Source organism: Triplophysa rosa, unplaced genomic scaffold (genome assembly GCF_024868665.1).
Source record: "Triplophysa rosa unplaced genomic scaffold, Trosa_1v2 scaffold11_ERROPOS9267472+, whole genome shotgun sequence".
NCBI lineage: Eukaryota > Metazoa > Chordata > Actinopteri > Cypriniformes > Nemacheilidae > Triplophysa > Triplophysa rosa.
In genome coordinates this window covers 7,461-33,304 of record NW_026634101.1, presented here as the reverse complement: position 1 = coordinate 33,304, position 25,844 = coordinate 7,461, and the positions used below count along the sequence as shown (strand labels likewise).

The 25,844-nt window shown below is 41.1% G+C and overlaps 1 protein-coding gene, 1 long non-coding RNA gene and 6 other non-coding genes across 9 annotated transcripts; 6 read left to right on the top strand and 2 right to left on the bottom strand.

Moving 5' to 3' along the window:
- Positions 1–4,213: 4,213 nt before the first annotated feature.
- trnal-aag (transfer RNA leucine (anticodon AAG)) lies at positions 4,214–4,296 on the top strand. Its single transcript has one exon. It is a non-coding gene; the product is annotated as a tRNA-Leu (tRNA).
- An 820-nt stretch (positions 4,297–5,116) lies between these two features.
- trnal-uag (transfer RNA leucine (anticodon UAG)) lies at positions 5,117–5,198 on the top strand. The gene has a single exon. It is a non-coding gene; the product is annotated as a tRNA-Leu (tRNA).
- Positions 5,199–5,365: 167 nt separating this feature from the next.
- Positions 5,366–5,438, top strand: trnak-uuu (transfer RNA lysine (anticodon UUU)). Its single transcript has one exon. It is a non-coding gene; the product is annotated as a tRNA-Lys (tRNA).
- Positions 5,439–5,671: 233 nt separating this feature from the next.
- Positions 5,672–5,743, top strand: trnah-gug (transfer RNA histidin (anticodon GUG)). Its single transcript has one exon. It is a non-coding gene; the product is annotated as a tRNA-His (tRNA).
- A 3,563-nt stretch (positions 5,744–9,306) lies between these two features.
- trnaq-uug (transfer RNA glutamine (anticodon UUG)) lies at positions 9,307–9,378 on the top strand. Its single transcript has one exon. It is a non-coding gene; the product is annotated as a tRNA-Gln (tRNA).
- Positions 9,379–10,901: 1,523 nt separating this feature from the next.
- Positions 10,902–10,973, bottom strand: trnaq-uug (transfer RNA glutamine (anticodon UUG)). The gene has a single exon. It is a non-coding gene; the product is annotated as a tRNA-Gln (tRNA).
- A 619-nt stretch (positions 10,974–11,592) lies between these two features.
- On the bottom strand, positions 11,593–13,348 carry LOC130549431 (uncharacterized). Its single transcript, XR_008962188.1, has 3 exons — positions 13,081–13,348; positions 12,353–12,880; positions 11,593–12,257 (listed from the first exon to the last, which is right to left on the bottom strand). It is a non-coding gene; the product is annotated as an uncharacterized LOC130549431 (long non-coding RNA).
- Positions 13,349–14,282: 934 nt separating this feature from the next.
- On the top strand, positions 14,283–22,953 carry LOC130549426 (zinc finger BED domain-containing protein 4-like). 2 transcript variants are annotated; one of them, XM_057326645.1, is made up of 3 exons: positions 14,283–15,839; positions 20,900–21,520; positions 21,608–22,953. In XM_057326645.1, exons 2-3 carry the CDS (start codon positions 20,903–20,905, stop codon positions 21,611–21,613), a joined length of 624 nt encoding a protein of 207 aa, XP_057182628.1. In that variant the 5' UTR covers positions 14,283–15,839; positions 20,900–20,902; the 3' UTR covers positions 21,614–22,953. The 2 variants fall into 2 exon arrangements, with proteins under 2 accessions (XP_057182628.1, XP_057182627.1); XM_057326644.1 differs by lacking the exon at positions 14,283–15,839 and having other exon boundaries at positions 20,413–21,520.
- Positions 22,954–25,844: the final 2,891 nt, after the last annotated feature.

Here is a 25,844-nt window from a genome sequence, read left to right as displayed (position 1 = left end):
GAAAAGAAAGAGTATTTTAAAGAGTTAAAAAATATTGTGAAAAACTACAAAGAAATTATAATGATGGGGGATTTTAACACAGTTTTTAGTAAACAAGATATGGCTGAGGGAATGGTTTTTAAAAGCGATACGGGAAGAAAAGAATTAAAAGCTTTAATGGAAGAAAATAATATAATAGATGTTTGGAGAGAAAGAAATGGAAGGAAAAAAGACTTTTCAAGAAGACAAATAGTGGGGAATTTTGTATGCCAAACTAGAATTGATTTTATTTTATGTAGCAGAAATGTGGAGAATTTTATGGAAAATATCAAGTATGTGGAAACTAGTTTTAGTGATCATAAGTTTTTATTTTTTATTCTGGACTGGAGTAAAACACAAAGAGGGCCGGGAGTATGGATTTTAAATACACAGATTTTAAATAATGAAGCGTATGTTGAAAAGATAAAAGAAATCATAGAAAAGGAAAAGGAAAATGGAATGTATGAAGAGGATAAGAGAATATGGTGGGAGAACGTAAAATTTCTAATAAAAAAATTCTCTATTGATTACTGTAGATTAATACAGAAAAGTAAAAGGTACAAAGAAAGAGAAATTAAAGAAAGTTTGGAAATGGAATTGAAGAAAGATAAAAAAGATATAGAAAAAATAAAAGAAATGGATGGAAAACTAAAAGAGATAGAAGAAAAAAAATATGAGGGAGCGAGAAGATATGAGAAGCAAAATATGTGGTGGAAGGAGAAAAATGCACTAAATTCTTTTTAGATCTGGAAAAGCAGAAAGGGAAAGCTGAAACGATAAAAGAAATAAGGGGGAAAAATTGAGAAATTGTAGAAGAGAATGAAAATATTTTAGAAGAAATAAGGTATTTTTATGAAGATCTTTTTAATGCAAGGGGAGTGGAACAGGAAGAAAAAGAGAAACTATTAAATCAAATAAAAACAAAAGTAAGTGAGGAAGATAAAGAAGAGTGTGAACAAGAAATCAGAGAAGAGGAGATTGAAAGAGCAATAGAAGAATTGAATAAAAAGAAAAGTCCAGGAATAGATGGTTTGGGAACAGAATTTTATGTATGTTTTAAAGGAGTTTTAATCAAGATTTTAAATGGAGTTTTTAAAGAGATTTTTGAAAAAGGAGAAATTAATGAAAGAACAAGGATGGGGCTCATGAAACTGATATATAAAAAGAAGGGAGGAAAAGAAGATTAAAAAAATTACAGACCAATAACAATGCTGAACACAGACATAAAAATTTTAGCCAAGATTTTAGCAAATAATTTAAAAGAAGTAATACCGAGCATAATTAAAACAAACCAGGCGTATGGAGTTAAAGGAAGGGATATAGCAGATATAACGATGAGTATTAGAGACACAATATGGTACATGAAGTAAAAAAAAGAAGAAGGATATGTAATAAGTCTGGATTTTGAGAAAGCATTTGATAGGGTGGAACATTAATTTTTATTTGACGTTTTAAAGAGGTATGGTTTTGGAGAGGTTTTTACGAAATGGATTGAGATTTTATATAAAGGAGCAATAACAAAGATAAAATGTAATGGTTTTTTAACAGAATGTTTTAAAATCACAAGATCGATTAGACAGGGGTGTCCACTATCAGCCTTACTCTACTCGCTTATATCAGAACAGCTAGGACTACTTATAAAACAAAAGGAAGAAATAATAGGAATAGAAATCGAAAAAAGCAAGGCAGAGGGAAAGGTTTTCCAATACGCTGACGACACAACGATTTTTGTAAAAACGAAAGAAAGCGTCAAAGAAGTAATGAATGTTGTAAACGAATACTGTAGAGGGTCTGGGAGCAAAATAAATGAGGATAAGACGATGTATATGAGATTTGGAAAAGCAATGATTTTAACGGATTGTTTTAATTTCAAAGAAGTGGAGGAAATGAGGATTTTAGGAATTTTAATGGGGAAGAATGAGAAGAAAACAAGAGACGACATGTGGGAACAACTGATAACAGCGATAGAGAGGAGGTTAAATTTTTGGAAACTGAGGAATCTAAACATGAAGGGGAAGGTTTTAATATTGAATGTTTTAATGGTTTCAAAAGTGTGGTATGTTGTATATGTTTCTGAAATGCCTGTATGGAGGGAAAAGAGGTTGAAGAAATGTTTTAAAGATTTTTTATGGGAGGGGAAACCGGCAAGAATAGCCAATAACACGATTTTAGGGGAGTTGGAAAAGGGAGGTCTGGGTTTAATGGATGTGGAACAACGGAAAAATGCGAAGAGAGTGAAAACTGTAAAGAAATACCTAAATGAAGAGAATAAAACTGAGTGGAAGAAAACAATGAAATATTTTTTAAACAAATGTGGAGATTTTAATATGGGAGAGGACACTTTGTGGATGAAAACAAAAATTTGGATGACTGACAGACTACCTGAATTCTATAGAGAAATGTTTAGTGCCTGGGGAAAGTTTTTATTAAAAATTGAGTACAAGCCACAAGGAAGAGAAAATATTTTAAACCAACCTCTGTTTTTAAATAACAACATTTTACATCAAGGAAAAGAACTGTTTTTTAAGAAATGGATGGAAGTTGGAATAATAAAAGTAAGAGATGTTCTATATGAGTTTAAAGAAGTTTTTACAAACACAATATATTGTGACACGATGGGGAAGGCTAAGAAGAATATAAGTCAGAGAGAATAACAAATAAATTGACAGCATTAATGAACACAGATGACAAAAGAATGATTGAGAAGAATAGAAGAGTATGGAAGAAGAACGAAAAAAAGAAAAAGCATCACTTGAGAATGGAGGAAAAATGCATGATTTTAATGAATGTAGTGTAAAAAGTTTTTATTGTGTTTTTAGAGATGATGTTTTTAAAGAGCCGATAACGAATAAGTACTGGGTGGAAAAATTCAAAGATTTAAAAGAAGAGTGTATATGGAGAAACATGAGAGGGAAATGTGTGGACGTAAAGTTGGAGGGTTTGGAATATTTTATAAGACACAGAGTGGTTTTTGCTGATGTTATTTTAAATAAGATTGGAATGGAACAAAGCGCTTTGTGTAAAGTGTGCCAAGAAAAGAGAAGAATGGATTTTACATATGTTTTTATATTGTAAAGAACTGGAAGGTTTTTTGGAAAAATGCAAATGTGTGGTTAAGGATCTGACTGAGGAGTGGGATGAAAATGAATGGAATGGGATAGAGTGGTGATGTTTGGTTGGGAAAAGAAGTGTGAAAACAAAAAGTTTATAAATCTGTGGATAATGTTAATGAAAAGTGCAATCTGGGAAAGAAGAATTGTAGCTAAAAAGGAAAAAATTGTGTTGGATGTCTGGATTGTGTTGAAAAGGAAAACAGAATTGTACATGAAAAGACTGTATGTGTATTTTAAATGGAAACAAATGTTGAATGACTTTTATCATGTTTTTACAGAACAAGTATATTGTGTTTTAAAGGCTTTTATGTGGAAATTGCCAGAGAAAGAGATCTGATTTTAGTTTGTTTTGTCAGATTTTGTTTTCAGTTTTTTGTTTTTTTGTGATTTTTAATGTAAATATTATGTATGTTATATATTTAAATAAAAAAATCGTATAGTGGTTAGTACTCTGCGTTGTGGCCGCAGGCAACCCCGGTTCGGATGTGATCCTGCCTGTCCCTTTTTGACGTCTCCATTACATGCCCGTTACCTGCCGGCTCGTCCTCTTGCCGCACGAGTTAAGCCCAGAGGGCACTGAACCTGTTGTAGTTGTGGCTCGAGTGGTTAAGGCGATGGACTTGAAATCCATTGGGTCTCCCCGCGCAGGTTCAAACCTGCCGACTAGGCTGCTTTGCTTTAGGGTTCGCTTTGTCGGACGTACAGTTTCGCGAGCCGCTTTGTTGCTTTAACCCAAGTCTAGCATGGGATGAACAGAGAGCGAGAGAACACGATGCAGCCCTTTATAGACTCCCACGTGTTTGTTTCGAGCGGCTCTGTTACAGATGAAAGTGTTCCTGATATAACCAGCCTAATGGCTGGTTGCCAGTACGCTCGCCTGCTTTTGCTCAAAGTGCAGTTGACACGCTCTCTCTGCTTTTTGTAAATGCGTCTTTCATGCGGGATTCCATCAAAACTGTGTAACGAGCACCAGAAGGATATAGAAGCACTTGTCAGCTGTTGTACCTGGTCCGCGTGAACTTGCGGCTGTACAGCCATCTGAGAGATACAGTGGCTAAAAGGGCCTGCCGAACGCATCCTGTGGTAGCGTGGCCGAGCGGTCTAAGGCGCTGGATTAAGGCTCCGGTCTCTTCGGAGGCGTGGGTTCAAATCCTCACCGCTGCCAATCTGCCAGTTAGCGCACAGGCTGAGCTGTGAGGGCAGCCTTTAATTCGCATCTCACTTTCATGTACCTGCAGACCATCTGAGCCAAATGGGCCGGTACAGGGGGGCTCGATAAGGGGGATGCAACTGGGCTAGGTCACCTCCAGGGACAGGGTTGAATAACCGAGCATTGAGAAGTTACGAGAGCTCTTATGCCTGGGCCTCACTAAATATATTTTTAAATCTTATTAGAGTTTCTGACGGTGCGCCGTGTTGTGACGAAGACAGCGCAACCCACACGGATCGGATTACCAAACAGTTCTGACTGTGAACCACGGTCTATGCTGTGAACACACAAGAAATCTCGCAAACTCTCTGGAGACTTCAGAATACGTTTTTCTTTTATTTCACTGTATGTTTATTATATATATATATATATGTGTGTGTGTGTGTGTATAAATATAGTACACATTCAATGTAAACCAATGTGTACATATAACCTTTAATGTGATTTACAAATGTTTGCTTTGCAGGAACCTTTAAGGAAATCACGGGCAAAAAAAAGACCAAAGAAAAGCGGTCAGGGCAGTTTTTAAAACACGTCTGACTTTCACTTACCTGCCAACTCCCAGAGCCACATTATCCGGTTCAGTTGTGCTTGATGATCCGCAATCTACAGGTGGCATCGCCTCCAGAGATAGGACTGGACGCCCCTGCATCAGAAAGGTGCACAGAACCCTAAGCGGACAGAACCCTGTAAATTACTGACTGTCTGCGAAACGTTGTCGGGGCCTAATGTCATACACAATGGTGGAAACGGCCCGCAGAAGATGCCTTTTCGAGGTAGTGTGGCCGAGCGGTCTAAGGCGCTGGATTTAGGCTCCAGTCTCTTCGGAGGCGTGGGTTCAAATCCCACCGCTGCCAGTGTATCTGTGCTCCACTTGGAGTGTAATTTTTAATTTACCTCCAGACCCACATTAGCTGGTTCAGGTGTGCTCGATGACGGATGAACCTGCACTCACCTGCCGTACTGAACACCTCCCACTCCCCCTTGAGGGCCTACACCAAGAACTTGTTGCACAACTTTACGAGCCCGGATAGCTCAGTCGGGAAAGCATCTGACTTTTAATCTGAGGGTCCAGGGTTCAAGTCCCTGTTCGGGCGATGGCAAAGTCGACTTTACCTTGTGAGCTGTTCTGGCCCCGCCCTCTGTGAAAAGAAAACATTTGCTCGTGAGTTGTAGTCGACATATGGGCTTTGAGCAGGATTTAATCGAGCTTTGCTTCAGCGCATGCACCAGAAATTCCTTGAGACCTCAGCAAAACCTGCCAATCCCCTCCCTGCAGAAATAGTCAAGAAGTCCTGCTAGCGCAGCTTTGCCGGAGGGCCGGTGGCTTGCCGTGATCGTATAGTGGTTAGTACTCTGCGTTGTGGCCGCAGCAATCCCGGTTCGAATCCGGGTCATGGCAGGACGCCACGTGCTATGTTTGTGTCGTTGATGTGATCCTGCCTGTCCCTTTTTGACGTCTCCATTACATCGCCCGTTACGCTGCCGGCTCGTCCCTCTTTGCCGCACGAGTTAAGCCCAGAGGGCACCGAACCCGTTGTAGTCGTGGCCGTACCCTCCAGCGATCGGCCGGCTAAACACTTCCTAACAACATCTGAATACTTCCGAATGAGGTCGGAACACTTCCGAACAAAAGTCCGAACGATATGCGAACAACTCCTAACTAAATCTGAACAGGTCCTAACGCAAATCCGAAAAATTTGAACCGATGGGGCAAACGAGCCAATCAATTCCTACCAAGAAGCAAGGGAAGTTGGCAAGTCAGATCCGTAACTTCGGGATAAGGATTGGCTCTAAGGGCCGGGTCGGTCGGTCCGAGGTGCGAAGCGGGCCCCGGCCGTGGCTGGCGGAGCGGCCGCCCCGGGCGCTCCCGTCAATCCCTGCGGGCCGCAGCCCTCTCTCCCGCCGTCACCCCGCGCGAGCCCGCTCAGTCGCCCCGTCACGGGGGAGGCTGGGCGACGCGCGGGCGGGGCTCGGCGCAGAGGGGGGTGCGGGCGGGGCTACGGCCCGCGTCGGGTCCCCCGTCCGGACCTCCGGCTTAGAACTGGTGCGGACCAGGTGAATCCGACTGTTTAATTAAAACAAAGCATCGCGACGGCCCGCGGTGGGTGTTGACGCGATGTGATTTCTGCCCAGTGCTCTGAATGTCAAAGTGAAGAAATTCAAGGAAGCGCGGGTAAACGGCGGGAGTAACTATGACTCTCTTAAATAATGTCATCGCCCACCGAGGTAGGAAAGGAATGGGCGGCCACACTACACAAGTCAGTGGATGGGAAAGAACTAGCTGAGTGCGACATCGACGAAGGTAGCCACCTCTGGTTGAGAAAACCTGAGAGAGTCTTCCCCAGGCTTCTGATTAGTGGAATCCAACTAAGAGGCGGAACTTTATCTACTANGAGATACCTAGCCAAATGCCTTGTCATCTAATTAGTGACGCGCATGAATGGATGAACGAGATTCCCACTGTCCCTACCTGCTATCTAGCGAAACCACAGCCAAGGGAACGGGCTTGGCGGAATCAGCAGGGAAAGAAGACCCTGTTGAGGTTGATTCTGTTGCCCATTGGCTGACGAGAGCAGCCGGTGCTGTGTTCAAATCAGCACATGGTCTGCTCAATGGTTTTTCAGCATGATTTGACCACACTGCCCACTCCAAACAGCCTGGTGTGCACCAGCATGTGCTTTGGAGCTCCTTGGTTAACATTTGGACCATTTTTTACATTTAAAAAAATGTTTTTTATTGTTTTTTACCTCACAAAAAAATCAAAACTCGTCGTGGAATTTGCACCCTGAAGACCGTCTACCGCTTAGGCCAACACATATGTCGTTGCCTGTCAGCATTTTGCATCTTCAAACTCATCCAAGTCAGCCCACGGGCTGATGGATGCCACTTATGGGTCGATTGCTTCTTGTGCACAGACTGCACTGCACATACCTGTGCGAAAATGACACTCTTGTATCCGGCTGTCACTTAGGCCGAAGCATGCGCTGAAAAATTTGATTGTTTTGCATGTTCAAATCATCCATATCAGCCCCTGGGCTGTAACATGTCACTCATGGGTTGACCATCCATGTAAGTGTACGTGAGACCTTTTTTTCTACTATTTAATTCATTTTTATTCTTATATTATTTTAAGCCCCCAAAAATTCAATGTTAATGTGTTTTGATTGCATTCTCATTTTGTAGCTATTAATGTACAAATTTATTCAACTGTTTATCATGTACTTTTCATGTGATATTTTTTATTGTTTTTTTATTTAAAAAATATTTTTGATTACTGCATCATGTTGCATCGTAAAAACGATTAATTTCGACATCCCTAGTCATCAGGCTGGTAATGCTAACAGCCTGAGGCTAATAGCGAGTGATCCAATAAAAGTAATTTATCAGTGCGTTTAAGGACGATTTTGGTATGGGATATACTTAAGGATAAGTTTTACCCTTGGTGAATAACAATTTAAAACTCAAGTCTTAAGATATAACAAGAATAAAGAATGTATTAAGAATACGTTTGAAAGAGCTCCGGCTCAAACCACGCGCTCTCAGCAAACAGGTAGTGACGTAATCCAACGTGTGACGTCAGATCTTCAGTCTAACGCTCTCCCAACAGAGCTAATTCGGCCACGTCGGCTGTCGTTTGGCATGTGCAGGCCAGTCCGCGAATGTCCCCAGGTGCTCTAGCAATGCCAGATGGACAGGATGCTAGTGAAAAGTCAATGGCCCGTACGGGGATCGAACCCATGACCTTGGCGTTATTAGCACCAGGCTCTAACCAACTGAACGAAACCAACGTCTTCGTGTTGGGTCCTGCTCATATGTTAAGTCACGAAACGTCATCAGGGCCCAGTGTCGCTCCTCGCTATGGCACCTCGACGCACATGACAAGAGTCTCCCGTATGGTATCTGCGTTGCTTTTACCCAGAGCAACGTGATGCAGGAGCTTCACATTCAAAGACAATCGAGTTGTCACTTAAGATTCCACAAGTTTTCATTAAGTTTTCATTTTCATTAAGCCAGTGTGAAAGCGTGCTGTGGTGCATTTCCTTGTGCTTTCCTGTAGTTTCTTGAAAAGCGTTATCCCCCTTAGTGTTGGGCAATTGTCAAAATAAGTCCTTAGCCCTGGGCATGAAACATCTCTCCTGCCAAATGTTTTTGATTCTGTTTTTAAGAATTTGTGTGTGTGTGTGTGTGCAATCACATTAACGTTTCAGACATGGGCGATTTGTTCTGCTGTATTTTCCGCTTTCCCTTGGGTGTATTGACCTTTGGCGCATTGCGTACCGGTGGCCTGTTATCAGTATGAATAGCAGCAAGTGCTACTGAAACTTGATGTTAACTAAACCCTTGTTGTAAACCTAACACAGTCTTACTTTGTCATTACAAAAACTCTCCATCTTCTTTGTGGTTCATCGTTTCACAAGGACAACGCTACGCCTGCACGCAAACATAGCGTTCTAGACAACCTGAGGAGCCAGAATGAAAGTATTTACAACGTCTTTTTATGACGTCTTCTGAACTTCTGATTTTGATGTTCAGGTGATCTCTATAATTGCATTGAATCTATATCACTTTTGCACCTGCAATTAATGTTGAAATGTATTAAACCACCATTAATGTGATCAGTGTTTGCTTTAGTTGGGCTCTTGACCGTTACATTTCACTTATAAGTTAGGTTTTCTTTGGCCATTGAAACAATGAGTTAAGATACATTTGTTATGGCAAGGAAGACTAAGCTAAATGAATAAAAAATGTTAGGCCGCAAGCCACATACCAGCTGACGTGGCCAAATTAGCTCAGTTTGGAGAGCGTTAGAATGAAGATCTAAAAGTCTCTGGTTCGATACTGTGTTTCGGGTAAGCTCACTCTGTCCATCATTTTGCTCTTGTTACTGCAGAGCTCTTTGTGCTCACCCGACCGGGCAACCTTTTCTCTGTGATCTGGCGGGTCAGCAGGCCCTCGACGTAGGGTTCCATGGTGTAATGGTTAGCACTCTGGGCTTTGAATCCATTGATCCGAGTTCAAGTCTCGGTGGGACCTCTCAGCGGAGCTTCTCTCTTATTCGGGGCGTCCAATCAGAACCCCCTCCGAGGGGCCCCTGTCAGGGATTTTTACCGCCCAACTGTTTGAGCCTTTCTCCTAGAACAATTGCGCACAAGTGAATTTAATCTACGTTTAATCCTTGGCAGAAGCTTTAATCCACAACGACTCGCAGGCGTAGAGATTAAGTAACGCTTTTGATTAAGGAGCCAACCGTAAGTGNATTGCCCATGTCTGAAACGTTAATGTGATTGCACACACAAAAATTCTTAAAAAAAGAATCAAAAACATTTGGGGGAGAGATGTTTCATGCCCAGGGCTAAGGACTTATTTTGACAATTGCCCAACAATAAGGGGGATAACGCTTTTCAAGAAACTACAGGAAAGCACAAGGAAACGCACCACAGCACGTGTTCACACTGGCTTAATGAAAATGCAAGTAACACTGCAAGAAAACTTGTGTAATCTTAAGTGACAACTCGATTGTCGTTGAATGTGAAGCTCCTGCATCACGTTGCTTTGGGTAAAAGCAATGCACGTACCATACGGGAGACTCTTGTCATGTGCGTCGAGGTGCCATACCGAGGAGCGACACCTGGCCGTGATGGCGTTTCGTGACTTAACATAAAAATGCTTCAAGATGGCGCCGCGGATGGCTGCCTCGGTTTGGAGTGCTCTAGTACTTATGTCTTTTTTGTTTGTTTTTCCTGTTTTAAGCTACTCTTCTTTAATCACTTTTACCAGGGACGAATTGCTTAACATTAAGCAATGCCCTTCTATCAATCTTTTCCCTAATTTTGAAAATTCAGACGTCTTATTGGACATTTTACTCGGAGGAGCGGCAGCTCTGTACAAACGCTCTAAAAGACGCAAGCGGGGAAAGCGAGCGGGTGCGCTCGTCAGACTCCGACGACGCGGATTTAGGACCCCGCTGCCGAGTATACACCTGGCGAATGTCCGCTCCCTTACCAACAAAATGGACGAAATACTCTTACTCACCAGGACAAACAAAGATTTTTCCAACTCCGCTGCGCTGTGTTTCACAGAAACATGGCTCAATGTTGTTCTGCTGTATTTTCCGCTTTCCCTAGGGTGTATTGACCTTTGGCGCATTGCGTACCGGTGGCCTGTTATCAGTATGAATAGCAGCAAGTGCTACTGAAACTTGATGTTAACTAAACCCTCGTTGTAAACCTAACACAGTCTTACTTTGTCATTACAAAAACTCTCCATCTTCTTTGTGGTTCATCGTTTCACAAGGACAACACTACGCCTGCACGCAAACATAGCGTTCTAGACAACGCTTACGGTTGGCTCCTTAATCAAAAGTGTTACTTAATCTCTCGCCTGCGAGTCGTTGTGGATTAAAGCGTCTTCCAAGCGATTAAACATAGATGAAATTCATTTGTGCGCAATTGTTCTAGGAGAAAGGCTCAAACAGTTGGGCGGTAAAAATCCCTGACAGGGGCCCCTCGGAGGGGGTTCTGATTGGACGCCCCGAATAAGAGAGAAGCTCCGCTGAGAGGTCCCACCGAGACTTGAACTCGGATCTTTGGATTCAAAGCCCAGAGTGCTAACCATTACACCATGGAACCCTACGTCGAGGGCCTGCTGACCCGCCAGATCACAGAGAAAAGGTTGCCCGGTCGGGTGAGCACAAAGAGCTCTGCAGTAACAAGAGCAAAATGATGGACAGAGTGAGCTTACCCGAAACACAGTATCGAACCAGAGACTTTTAGATCTTCATTCTAACGCTCTCCAAACTGAGCTAATTTGGCCACGTCAGCTGTTGTTTGGCTTGTGCAGGCCTGTTGGTCGAACGTCCCCAGGTGCACTAGCAATGCCAGATGGACAGGATGCTAGTGAAAAGTCAACGGCACATATGGGGATCGAAACCGCGACCTTGGCGTTATTAGCACCACGCTCTAACCAACTGAGCTAACCGGCTACGGTGACCCTGCTGTCACGTTCTGGATTGCCATAGCGCTCCTTTGAGTGTCGTACCGTTAAGTGGCATGCTTAAAGCAGGGCTCGTCCGGGAATTGAACCCGGGACCTCTTGCACCCAAAGCGAGAATGATGCCCCAGACCAACGAGCCGAACGATGGGGAACGGTTGTGATTTCCAGCCCTCTGGGAAAGGTATTTCCACTGCCTGCGTACCCGTTTCATCGAGCCAAAGCAACGCGCTTTTCAGCAGGTTTCTCAGTCGGTGCGTCACTGAGCGGGGCAAACCTGTTCGAGACTGTAATCGGAACGGTCGAGTGATGTTTTGTCCTGCGACTATGCCGTCTCACAGTCACAAAGTTTACCAGCTGCGGAGGATTTTCAACCAGAACCGAGCTGTGTGCGCTAATGTTGCTCGCATCCAAAGTGTTTTCTATCGTCGTTAAACTCTTACTATCCTCAGATAAAGATTGGATGCGAGACTCTAATTCTAAGATCTTCTCTGTCATCCTAACTATTTCCCTGCATTTATCGCATATAAATCCCTCGCAGCTGACAGAGAAGGCTAAGCTAAACATATGACATGAGGTGCAAGTAACAATAATAGGAATAGAAGCCATAACTCACCGGATTTGAAGTGCAATTCCAACTTACCAAGGTTGCTCGATGGATCGTAGTATACTCGAAGCTGCCGGCAGCGATGCAGGAAACAGGAAGCAATGCAGGAAACAGGATAAGGAGAGTATAAACTGCTGAGAACAATAACCTCACCTTAAACGTCGCTTTACTGTTCGTTTGGACACTCCCAAGATTTCTGCCATCTGTTTTGTTGAAAAATTATATTCCAGCAGAAACCGCAACTGTTCCTGTGTAATGGAATATTGTGGACGACCAGGTAGACCCCTCACCAATGGAACACTGTAAGCCTGGGGGACTAAGGTTAACAGAATAACAGGTTAAATAACAAATCATAAACAAATCGTAGCCAAGTGATTAATATTTCAGTCAGTCTGGTTATGTGGACCATACCTTGCAGTTGAGGCAAAGTTTCCAGAATATCCAGGAATTCAGACACACGATCCAGGATAGCATTTGCTGTTTCTGCATCCAGGAGTCGCACTCTGGACCATACCACACTTCTGGCCATTGTCTGCATTCTGTAGTTCATAAACATAATTAATTAGGTACTCTGGCTTAGACTTTGAGGCTAGTTAAATATACTGCATAACTACTAGTGGCAAATAAAAAATATGTTGCGTTTTGAAAAGAGGTTATCAGTAAAGTTTAGTTTAGTAAAAAAATGTAATGTGAATATTTGCTGTTGTTAAACTCAATGACAACACCCTTAAGAAATGAACCATGATGGCATGGCATTCAAGTTGCTTGAAGTCAGCCATCTTATAAATGTAATGTTTTTGGACATACCTGTTTATGATAATATTCAAATCATCCTCTGTGTGATAAGAGGACGCCAATCCAATGCAGTCCGTAAAGGTTCTTTGACAGTTTAATAAAAAACTTCTAAGAGCCATCCTAGAGAGCATTCAACTTTTCCACCTTCGGAGACAAAAACCGCCAAAGTTAAAAAGGGGATTCTGGGACGTAAAGATGAGATGACAACCCATGACATAGGACTGACATCACAACCAACGTATCACTCAGAACTTATACGTTTGCCTACGTACATGCCAACGTACAATTGCAATCTCATTCGCGAACAAATGTTACGTGTGACGTCTGCATAGGTATTTGATTACCTAACAGCGCATCATCCCTCACGCAAAAAATGTTCGTCTGATGTTTATATACGTATATAGCAACGTGCCATCGCATCACAAATGCAAATATAATCTTAAACAGAGCAACGCTATTGGCTGGTGTACGGTCTGACGCGATCACCCGAACTCAACCTTCGTATTTACGCGTACAAAATTGTCATGTTGACGCGTCCAAATTTCACGCGTTTCGCGTTATATGTTTTGTCCCCGTTCGCGTTCCATATCTCCGTGCATGTGTCTCTCCGTGCATGCGTCTCTCTGTGCAGCACAAGTTGCGCAGTTTTAAAGTCAAACTTGTCTCTCCGTGCAGAGCGAGGTGCGAAGTTTTAAAGTCAAACGTGTTTTTTATGCATCTTTTAAAGCAGTTTTAATGTTTAAAGGGGAGTCTTAAATTACAAAATTAAAGATTATATTTGTAAAACCCAATTTGTGGCATTTGCACTTTGCAAAGTACATAATAGGTGAAATACCCCGATTTGGGGGTTTATTTATATCAGAGCTGGGAAGTAAGTACACTTTTTGTACTATAGGCTACTTATTTTTTGTGGTTACTTTACTGTACTTCACTACATTTGAATGACAAATATCTCACTTTAAATGATGCAAACATATATTTCTTTGGCCAACCGCCCCATCCCTCCCACGTTTGGGAGAGACTATTGTTGGCTGCTTATAATATGACACGCCTGAATCAACTCAGCCTTGATGTGTTAATGAGGGAGACATCCACAACATTTTGTGAGAAGGCAAATGAGTTCAGTTGTGTATACTTTCCCCATCTCTGGTTTAGTCATTATAAGCAAAAGATCTAATTAAACCTTTATCCGATTAATCGAAAAAATAATCGCCCAACTAATCGATTATCAAAATAATCGTTAGTTGCAGCCCTATATACGTCCCAAAGTAGTCAATATAAAAATGAAAAACGCACGTATGATTTTAGTACATTTATTCTGTTACTTCAATAAATTACTAAAAACATTAATTGGAAATATTTTAGTGTGTGTGTAGTATATAATGACTTGTATACCAATAGTAATTGTTTGTATTCAGTCAACACCCAGTTGGAGAAATACCTTTTATACCTTTAACACTTGTTTTCTTGTAATTTAGTAACCTGTATTCATTTCTCACATGACTCTTCACTAGAGGTTACACTAAAGTCAGGCGATGATGGGTGATATGGTGGTGGTGGATTATAAAGAAAAGAAGCATGAATCTGACTTATCTTCTGGGGAAAAGTGTCGAAGTGGTGAAAACATACTACGCTGCTACTTTAGGTGGATACATCAGCACATGTGACTCACAACATGAAAACATTGACCTGTAAGGATGGCTACAAGACTGTTATTGTTATAAACTGACTGGAGTCAACCGCAGAGAGGAGGATGACAACAGTCAACTCAAAGCACCCTTTCCACACAGCTTATTTTGGAGAGTCGAGAACCACAAAGTGATACTGGACATCTTTCTTGGCCTCGGAGCAGACTGCTCCCCATCATTCCTGCAAAAGCACAACAAAATTATCATTACAATCTCATCTACTTCAACTTGTTACTCTGTACTGTGAATGTTTTTAAATGCCCCTATATGATCTTGCTCATTATCTTTTGTGACTGCTTCAGGTCTAGTCATCTGATCCAAAACTGTAATTAAATTACAATAGGGACAGTCGGTTTTATACCTGAATGTATAAATGGTACGTTAACTCTGTGACTCTTTTAATTTTCAGCTAAACGTTCTCACAGTACTAGCATATAAACTAGTGTTATTATTGGGCTTAATGTGTATAAACTAGGGCTGCACGATATATCGAAAAATTATCGTTATCTCGATAATAGTATATGCGATATCCATATCACAGAGAGTTGCGATAAATTACATTTATTTTATGTGTTAATCATTTGTGTGTTGCATGCTTAGATTGTCCAAATTGGACCAATCAGAAGGGGGCTTACATGCCTTATACCCGCCAAGTAGGTGCTATTATACAAAGTACTATTGGCTAGACTGCGGGCCCAAAGGTGAACCTCACGGCTCAAAGCACTGCAGAGAGCGTAAAATAAATATAGCAGGAATAGAGACGAGCCAGGAAAATGACAGCGACGAACTTGTGCCTAAAAAGAACGGTACGTCTGAAGTATGGCAATATTTTGGCTTCAAGAGAGAAGGCGTGTCACAAATGCAGGTACTGTTTAAGTTGTGCCGCAAAACTGTGGTCACGCCGAGAGGAAATGCAACTAATCTCCGCAGTCATCTGGAACACAACCACAGGGGGTTGTATGAAGACTTCCGAAAGTTTAAGGCCAAATCTACCAAAACTGCTAACGAAAAGCCAAGTAAAATACAGGAGTCGTACAGACAACCATCGATCGAGGTTTTACAAATGCAACGCCTTATGAAAAAACGTTGAAACGGCACAAGGAAATAACAGATGCTATTACACGCTTTATAGCTAAAGACATGATGCCTGTTAACACCGTGAGCAATGAAGGCTTTGTTGGTCTAATTAACAAATTAGACCGAAGATATCAGCTGCCTTCGCAGATATTTCCCCAAATCCGACACCAGTGAAAACATAGCCCATGGGCTGCAGGATGTTTTAGCCAGCTGGAACTTAAAAGAGGAAAATCAAGTGTCCATTACAACGGACAACGGCGCCAATGTGGTGAAGGCTACCGAATTTAATAATTGGGTCAGACTACAATGCTTTGGACACCGCTTGCATCTGGCCATCGGTGAGTGTTTATATTTGTTTATATAATATACATATAATAATGTTTATATTTGCAATAATAAAATTACATCTGAAAAAACGTACAGTTGTAGACATGATTTTGGATATTGTAATATTTAAGATAATGTTTATTTAGGAAGTAATTTCACAGAGGCTAGCACATCGTAGCTGACAGTTTTCTGTCTCAAATGCTGTCATATAAAATTGTAATTATAATATTTCAATGTTATTTAACCCTTATATCAACTCAACTCAACTCAACTTTATTTATATAGCGCTTTTACAATTTTCATTGTTACAAAGCAGCTGTACATGAGACACATTGACTACAAGCAAAACAATCAAAGTTGTACCTGCAAAAACAAGAAAAGGTTGGAAACACAGAAGACAGACACACCCACACACAAAACACTCCACACACACAACACGCACCAACACACACAGACACAGAGACACACGCACACACGCACACACACACACACACACACACAAACCACACACACACGTACGTACACGGACAAGTACGCACACACGCTCAGTGAGAGCACACATTTAGGATAAAGGAGAGAGAAGCACAGGTCAAATATAACAGATAATAAATTCCTATATGCAATATTAATTAAGTAAAACTTTAAGATTCTAAAGCAGCCCCCCCGGTCAGGCAGATAGTGCAAAAACAGTATGCAAACGGTGGCGAGGAACCCAAAACTCTAATCGAGAAAAAAAACCTCAGGAGAACCCAGGCCCAACCAGGGGATTCCAGTTCCCCTCTGGCAAAAGCTGCTGCCTCTGCACAAGCTCCAGAGAACTTGCACAACAAGGCTAAATAAAATAAATAAACTTAATAATAAAATAAATTATAGTTTAAGATTATCATTAATAATCTAATAGCATTTGAAGTTTTGTGGTGAAGACATGTCAAGAGACCGCGTCCTTCTTTATCCAGCTCTATCATCTCAGCTCTTGTCAGGTCCCCACTTCCCATTCTCCGCTCTACCATCAGGTCAGGCCATGAACTGCATCCTGCTCGCTGTGGTAACCTTGGAACAATGAGACAAGACTGGCTGAGAGTAGAGTACTGTTCTGTACTCTTTGATGCAACAAGTACATCAGTTGTGTTTTTGGTTCCGGTTGATCTAACTAATGCAGCCTAAACCCTCTGAAGATTTATATTATGGAAGAGTAGTGTATGCAAGATTAAAAAGATGCGTCTTTAGTCTAGATTTAAACTGACAGAGTGTGTCTGCCTCCCGGACAGTGCAGGGAAGACTATTCCAAAGTTTAGGCGCTAGATAGGAAAAGGATCTACCACCTGCACTTGATTTTGAAATTCTAGGTATTACCAACTGACAGGACGCCTGAGAGCGTAATGCACGTGAAGGACTGTAATACAAAAGGAGTTCATTCAAGTACTGAGGAGCTAAACCATGTAAGGCTTTATAGGTAATAAGCAAGATTTTAAAGTTAACGCGATGCTTTATAGGTAACCAGTGCAAGGTTGACAGAACCGGGCTAATATGTTCATACTTTTTTGTACGTGTAAGAACTCGAGCTGCCGCGTTTTGGACCAATTGGAGTTTTTGTAATAAGCCTGCAGGGCAACCACCTAACAGTGCATTACAGTAATCTAGTCTTGATGTCATGAATGCATGAATTAACTTCTCTGCATCTGAGATTGACAGCATATGACGTAGTTTAGATATATTCTTAAAATGGAAAAACGCAATTTTACAGGTGTTGGCGACGTGGCTCTCAAATGACAGATTACTATCGAATAGAACGCCAAGATTCTTTGCTGACGACGAGGGTTTTATGGAACATCCGTCAATAGTTAAACAGTATTCTTGGTTGTTACTTATAGCAGTTTTCGGTCCAATAAGTAACACTTCCGTTTTGTCCGAGTTCAGTAATAAAAAGTTGTTACTCATCCAGTTTTTTATATCGACTATGCATTCCATTATTCGATGGAACTGCTGTGTTTCATGAGGCTTCGAGGAAATATAAAGTTGAGTATCATCAGCATAACAGTGAAAGCTAACTCCGTGTCGCTTTATTATATCTCCTAGAGGTAGCATGTATAATGCGAAGAGCAGAGGCCCTAAGACTGAGCCCTGTGGTACACCGTACTGGACTTGCGATTTGCGTGACACCTCATTGTTTATTGCTACAAATTGAAAACGGTCGGATAAATAAGATTTAAACCATTTCAAAGCTATTCCCTTAATGCCGACATAATTTTCGAGTCTATGTAGGAGTGTGCTGTGGTCAATGGTATCGAATGCAGCACTAAGGTCTAGCAGCACCAATAACGAGATACAACCTCGGTCAGACGCCAATAGCAGATCATTTGTAACTCTGATCAAAGCAGTCTCTGTACTGTGACATGCTCTAAATCCAGACTGGAATTCTTCATTGATGTCATTCCTTTGGAGGAAGGAGCATAATTGAGTTGAAACTACTTTTTCCAGAACTTTAGATATGAAAGGTAGATTCGATATAGGCCTGTAGTTCCTTAGTTCTCTAGGGTCGAGTTGGGGTTTTTTGACAAGGGGCCTTATAACAGCCACCTTATATGCTTTAGGCACATGTCCTAATGTCAGAGATGAGTTAATAATACCAAGAAGAGGATCTATAATTTCTGGGAGCATCTCTTTCAGTAGATTTGTAGGTATAGGGTCTAGTATGCATGTTGTTGATTTAGATGATCTAATAATTTTAGACAGCTCATCTTGATCTACGGTATAAAATAATTGCATTTTCTCCTTAAGGGCGCTGTAGTTAGTTTGTTCAGCGGGTTTCACTTCTGATTGCATTGTTATAATTTTTTCTCTAATATCTTGGATTTTATATGTGAAGTAGTTCATAAATTCATCACTGCTATGCTGATATACAGGATCAGAAGTCACTGACGATTTATTTTTTGTTAATTTAGCCACCGTGTTAAATAAAAACCTAGGGTTGTGCTGGTTTTCTTCTATTAGTGATGAAAAGTAGGCGGATCTAGAAGTTATTAGGGCTTTCCTGTATTTTCGAATACTATCCTTCCATGCTGTACGAAATACCTCTAATTTAGTTTTCTTAAAGTTGCGCTCCATTTTTCGGGCCGCTTTCTTTAGAGCCTGAGTGTGTTCATTATACCACGGTGTGGGGCTGCCATTTTTAATCTTCTTTAAACGTAGTGGAGCAACTTTGTCTAGCGTTACCGAGAAGGTGGAATTAAAATTTTCAGTGGTAATGTCAAGATCTTCAACGTTATTTCTCATGATTTGAGACAATTCGGGCAGATTATCGAGAAACGCATCTTTGGTAGTTGAAGTTATTGTTCTACCATATTTGTAACAATGAGTTTTATTTGCAGCCGTAGGCCAGTGAAGCAAACATAATACCAGATAATGATCCGAAATGTCTTCACTCTGCTGAAGGATTTTAACGTCGTCCACATTTATACCGTAAGACAGTATTAAATCTAAAGTATGATTACGAAGGTGAGTGGGTCCTGACACATGTTGACTAATGCCCATGGAGTTAAGAGTGTCTTTGAAAGCCATTCCTAAGGCATCTGTAACGTTATCTACGTGGATGTTAAAGTCACCAACGACAAGGAGTCTATCTGCGGCCAGTACTAGTTCTGATAAGAACCCACCAAATTCTTTAATAAAATCTGTGTGGTGCCCTGGAGGCCTATATACAATAGCTAGAATCAATTTAAAAAGTGTTTTATCTTTAGTATTAGGTGTTGAAACATGAAGAACCATGACTTCAAAAGAATTATATTTAGAGTTCGACTTCTGGGAAATGCTAAGAGAGTTATTGTAAAGTGCTGCGACACCTCCCCCTCTGCCTTTTAGACGAGGCTCGTGTTTATAATAATAATCTTGGGGGACAGATTCATTTAAAGCAATATAATCATCTGGTTTTAGCCATGTTTCTGTCAAACAGAGCATGTCTATTTTATGATCTGTTATCATATCGTTAACAAAAAGTGCTTTATTAGAGAGAGATCTAATATTTAGCAATCCGAGTCGTAACAGTTGATTATCTGTATTTTGTTCATGTTTAGTTTGTTTAACGTTTATTAAATTACTTTCAAGAGGTTTACGCATTATTTTATGTTTGCTAATCCGGGGGACAGACACAGTCTCTATTTTGTGATGTTTGGGAGAACGGATTACTACATGTTGTACATTTTGTGTATTCTGCGACGTGAGACGGCAAGCAGACAGTTGGTTAAGCCATACTGTCTGCTCCCTGACCTGGGCCCCAGCGAGTCAAGTTTTAGCATTAGCATTAAGACTTTTTGCCATATTTCTAGACAGGATGGAAGTCCCAGCCCAGGAGGGATGGAGACCATCTCGTTTCAACAGGTCAGGTCTGCCCTCAAAACTCTTCCAGTTATTTATAAAAACTATATCATTCTGCAGGCACCACTCAGACAACCAGCCATTTAGTGATGATAATCTGCTATAAATCTCATCACCACGATAAGCAGTGAGGGGGCCAGAGAATATTACAGTGTCTGACATCATGCTTGCGAGCTCACACACCTCTTTAATGTTATCTTTTGTGATCTCCGATTGACGGAGTCGAACATCATTTGTGCCGACGTGAATGACAATCTTACTGAATTTACGATTAGCCTTAGCCAGCACATTTAAATTTGACTTGATGTCAGGCGCTCTGGCTCCCGGTAAACATTTGACTATGGTGGCTGGTGCCTCTATGTTAACGTTCCGAACAATAGAATCACCGATAACTAGGGCACTTTCAGCAGGTTTCTCAGTCGGTGCGTCACTGAGCGGGGCAAACCTGTTCGAGACTGTAATCGGAACGGTCGAGTGATGTTTTGTCCTGCGACTACGCCGTCTCACAGTCACGAAGTTTCCCAGCTGCGGAGGATTTTCAACCGGAACCGAGCTGTGTGCGCTAATGTTGCTCGCATCCAAAGTGTTTTCTATCGTCGTTAAACTCTTACTATCCTCAGATAAAGATTGGATGCGAGACTCTAATTCTAAGATCTTCTCTGTCAACATATCATTGTTTTGTTTTTTCTTAACTCTTCAGAAAATGCTGTTAAAAGTGATGAAGCGCATTACTCGAGCTGTTGGTCTCTGCAAAAAGTTAGTGGGACATTTCTCCCACACCTGGAAAGGGAAGATGGCACTGAAAAAAGCTCAAAAAGAGCACAAACTTCCAGAGCACTCTCTCATCACAGAATGCCCTACAAGGTGGGGTTCGAGGCAGAGAATGATTCAGAGAGTTCTTGAGCAGCAGCCGGCCATAAGCGATGTCCTGTCAGCAGACAGAAAGTCAAGACATTTAGTTCCTTCCTGGCAGGATCTAGATGTACTCGAGTCTATAAACCAGGCATTGCAGCCTCTGCAAGAATTTACAGATGCTCTATCAGGTGAAAGTTACGTAAGTGTTTCATATGTGAAATCTGTACTCCACTTGATGAACACCTCAATTCTTGCTGCAAAGGAAGAAGAGAGTGATTTAACAAAGTCCATAAAGAAGAAGATTCTAGAGTACATGAACACGAAGTATGACAACCCAGCAACTCAAGAACTGCTGGACATGACCTGCTTTATGGACCCCAGATTCAAAGCCGGCTACATCAGCTCTGACAAGGTGTCAGACATCAAAGCCAGGGTGATGACTGAAATTGAAGCAACTGTGCCAAAGGTAAATGTTAATACGACAATAGTAAGTTAAAAAATAATGCGCTATTACTTTTTTGATTGCAATATTTATTTTATTTCTCTAAATTAGGAGTAATGAAGATCACCAGGGCATGGGTCCATCAGATGTCACCCCAAAGAAGGCCAAAAAATCCCTGGGCAGTTTCTTCAAGACATCCCCAGCTCCATCTTCTATGGAACCATCGCACACTTTGGAAGTTGAATTGAACAACTACATGATGTCTCCCACCATAGACAGTGAGATGGACACTCTCACTTGGTTGCAAGTCCATCAGGTCGACTTCCCACACCTGAGTAAACTAGCCAGGAAGTATCTCTGTATACCAGCAAGTAGTTCACCTTCAGAGAGACTTTTTAGTACCTCAGGAAATGTTGTGACGTGCCAACGCACATGTTTAAAACCGCGTCCTTTTTTTGTCACATCCATAACGCATGTTTATTTCCCTTTTCTTAAATATACATTTTTTTTCATAGACTGACATTTTTTGATGTTTAGACTCTATCAACAAGGGTTCTGTAAAATATAAACAGATGGTTCAATATAATCGTAACAAATTCATTCTCTGAGCATTTTTATGTCACGTCCACAACGCAAAATGTCACGTCCATAACGCTGGAATTGCCCATATACAGTATATAGAAATGAAAAGCAGAAACACCCAGCTGCCTTCAACCGATTTGTGGGAACATAGCATGTTAGAGTATTGCAAGAGAATGTCTTCTATGCTTTCTGATGTCTGTGTGCAGGTAAAAGCAGCACTAGCTCGAGCAGCAAACAAACCACTGCATGATGTGAAACCTGGAGATTTCTTAGGTTAAAGACCTACGGAGGAAACATTGGAGATCAAGGCGGTGGCAAGGGCCCTTTCAAGTGCTTCTGGTCACCCACACAGCAGTAAAGATAGCAAAGAAGAGCACCCGTGTGATGAAAAGTTTTTAGGACACTGTTTTCTTTTATAAAAATTCCCAACTTTAGGGTTGTTTAATGACAAAAAGGGGGAAGTGTGGAGGAAATTTTTATTTTAATGCTTTTGCAAACTTGTGATTTACAAACTAATCTAAGAATATGTATTCCTTTCTTCTATTGACACAAGTGTGAGATTGTTAGCGAGTTCTAGGAGTGTTTCACTGATTGTAGCAGAACAGAGGCCTATGTGGGGGTTGTGTTAAACATATTCTTCCAGAATGAATGATATCTTGTGTTATTGAGAAGGGAAGATGTGCATGGCCTTGGAGCTGTGGATAAGACTGAAACATAGCATGGGAAAATGTAAAATGAGACTTGATTGGTGGGGAAGAGAGCAGTAGGGGTATAAAAATGGTATGCAGATAACAGAGAGTGTTCCACTCTCTGCAGACTGATGATTGTCACTCTGTTTTAAGTTGATCCTGCTTGCAAGCAAATAAATATTTTCAAAGACAAATCTTGGTCTCATCTCTCAGAAAAGTTTCCACAACACACTGGAAGTGTGCCATATGTCTTCAGCAGCTTAGTCATGTTGGGAAAAACTAGATGTGCATTGTTTTTCTTGATCACTGAAAGAATACGTAGATGACACATTAACTGGTGATGGGCACGAGTATGAAGTATGGAAGACCTTCAGTTCTGTCTGCAATTTGCCTTCCTCTTCAATGTTATAAAACTGGCACAGTTTCTTCACAGCTTGGAGTGCTTCTGTTGCAATGCTTGCTGTTTTCCAGTTCTCCGGGACTGCCAGGCAATGAAAGGCATGCAAGATTTCCCATGTCGAATTATCTCCTACTTTAAAGCGTCTCTGAAGTTCTTGTGTCATTGTGTCCACAAAAACATTATACACTTTAACACGGTAGTAGTCCTGCAAAGTTGGAAAAGCATGGTCAGTTGTAGCTGATGTGGCAGCAAACTTGAACTTCTCTGGCACTTTCCTCTTCCTAGCTTGTCCAGGCAACTCAGATGGAGGATCCAGGCCCACTGATGCACCTTTCTCTGTAGCCTGTTTATATATGTTCTCAAACTCTTCTTCTGTTCTGCTGTAAGCCAGCCTCCTTAAAACACTGTCAACAATGCTGTATGCTGCAGCCAGGTCCGTGTCTTTCTGCTGCAATGCATCAGATGCAACTGCAGTTACCTGGAAGATTGGACAGGTGATTTCCAGACACGAGAAGAACTCAAAATTGATGCTTTTTAGGAGGATCATTGCATCACCAGCTGAGGAGTCTGGGGGATCTTGCTGAATCATTTCCTCAAGGAACTGAATGACAGAAGGGAGGACCTTCACCAGAGTTTTAAGTGCACTTTCTCTACAGGCTCAATGAGTATCTGACAGTTTATGCATCTCCAGTGGACGTTGATTGGGGTGCTTCCTTTTCTGCATTTCAATAAATGCAGAATGCTGTTTTGATGAATTGGCCATAAAAGTGTAAAGTTTTTTAACTAAATTGAAAAAATGTACAAAACAGATGTTTGACTTTGCACTTTCTACCAATACCAGATTTAGGCAGTGTGCCTGACAGTGCACATACAATGCCTTCGGATTTTGCCTTCGGATTCTGGACTGCAGTCCCTTATAGCACCCACTCATGTTTGCAGCCCCATCATAACCTTGACCCCGGATGTTTTCAATTTTTAGGTCATTTTCTTCCAGTAGAGCCATCACAAGGTTTTCAAGAGCATCTCCGCTTGTTGAACGCACATTGCACAGCTGAATAAAGCTTTCCTTTATTTTCATATTGTGTACATACCTCACAACAAGGAAAACCTGTTCAGTGTGGGACACATCTGTTGTTTCATCCATAAGTATAGAAAAGATTTTGCTCTCTTCGATTTCTTTTTTGATGACACGTTTTACATATATGGCCAAAGCTTTGATTAAAGGGGACATTTCATGAAAATCTGACGTTTTCAATGTTTAAGTGCTATAATCGGGTGTCTGGTGCATCTACCAACTCAGAAAACGTGAAAAATGACAATCCAGTAACTTTGTTTACGTGAGCCTATCTGCAAGACTGTGAGAAAACAAGCCATTCAGATTTCGCTCGCTTTCTGACGTAGGTAGTCGTTCTTATTATAATATTACCGCCCCCTTTTCTGAACGTGTCCACCCATGGCGCTGCTGCCATTTTTGTTTTCGCAAGCGACATATGTGAATTAGTTCCGACACCATGGCAAAAGTAAGCAAAGCATGCTATGTGTTCTGTTGTTGGCTGCACAGATCAGCACAGAACACTGTTCCCAGCCTGACAGGAGAGCAATGGATTTATTTTGTTTTCAATGAAAATCCACCAGACTGAACTAGGCAAAGCTGCAAATAAAGACATTGTAAGTACCTGTGAGATTCTAAGTTTTTCCCTGTGTCCTGTTCTTTGTGTTCAATATAAACATTATGTTATGTCCTGTTTATGCATTCCATGTGTTTCTATATACATATTCTTATGGTACATGTTGACCCAACATAAAAGTCATTAAGAATTATGAGTTGAAGTGGCTAGTCCCTTATCAGGATGTTCCAGACGGAGAGAACAGGGAACTCAGTAAATGCAAGCCTAGCAATATTGTTAACATCCACGTTTGGTGATTTTCCATCTGTTCATAGTGTCTGGGTCCGATTGTGACATCATTTCCCCATATATTTCTATATAATGGACCTGTACTCAATAAAGATTGAGACTTGAGTGAACTGCACTTCTGTGTCTGTGTCATTCTTGGCTCCCTGGATCCAGAACTTCTGTGTGTTCCATCGACTGACTACGAATTTCACCTAGACATAAAGTTAGATTCTAGCCAATTCTAACAGTACCGTTATTTTTTAAGACCGCAGGGACCTGTGGCAACTTAAAAGTAGGTAAAACGTCATTGTGAAACGTTTGTCCGTTCACGCAAAGAAAGCACTCACACTCAACAAGCTCACACTCATCAGTGTACAACTAAAATTACACATATTTTACATATCCATAGGATATGCAGTTTTGTAAAAGGAGCTAATAGTAACCGTTTTAATGGGTTTACAATTTTTAGATGTTTGACATCACATCTACATTTGAATCTCTTTTTCAAGCACTACAAAAATAGGTTTGCCCTTTGTAAACTTGCATTTATGAATGTGAAATGTCCAGATAAGAAAACGTTGGGGCGTAAAGTTGTGTTTATAAATAAGCCTAAAGGTAGCAAGTGCAAAAGTAAAAATTTAGAAAGTTTTATTGGAAGTTTTTTATTTCATAATTGCACATCAAAAGACATCCTAAGACAGCCAAACTACAGGATAATATTAAGATTATCATACCAGAGGACGCCTCTTAAGTCATCTCACCGGGAAACAGAAGTAAACAAA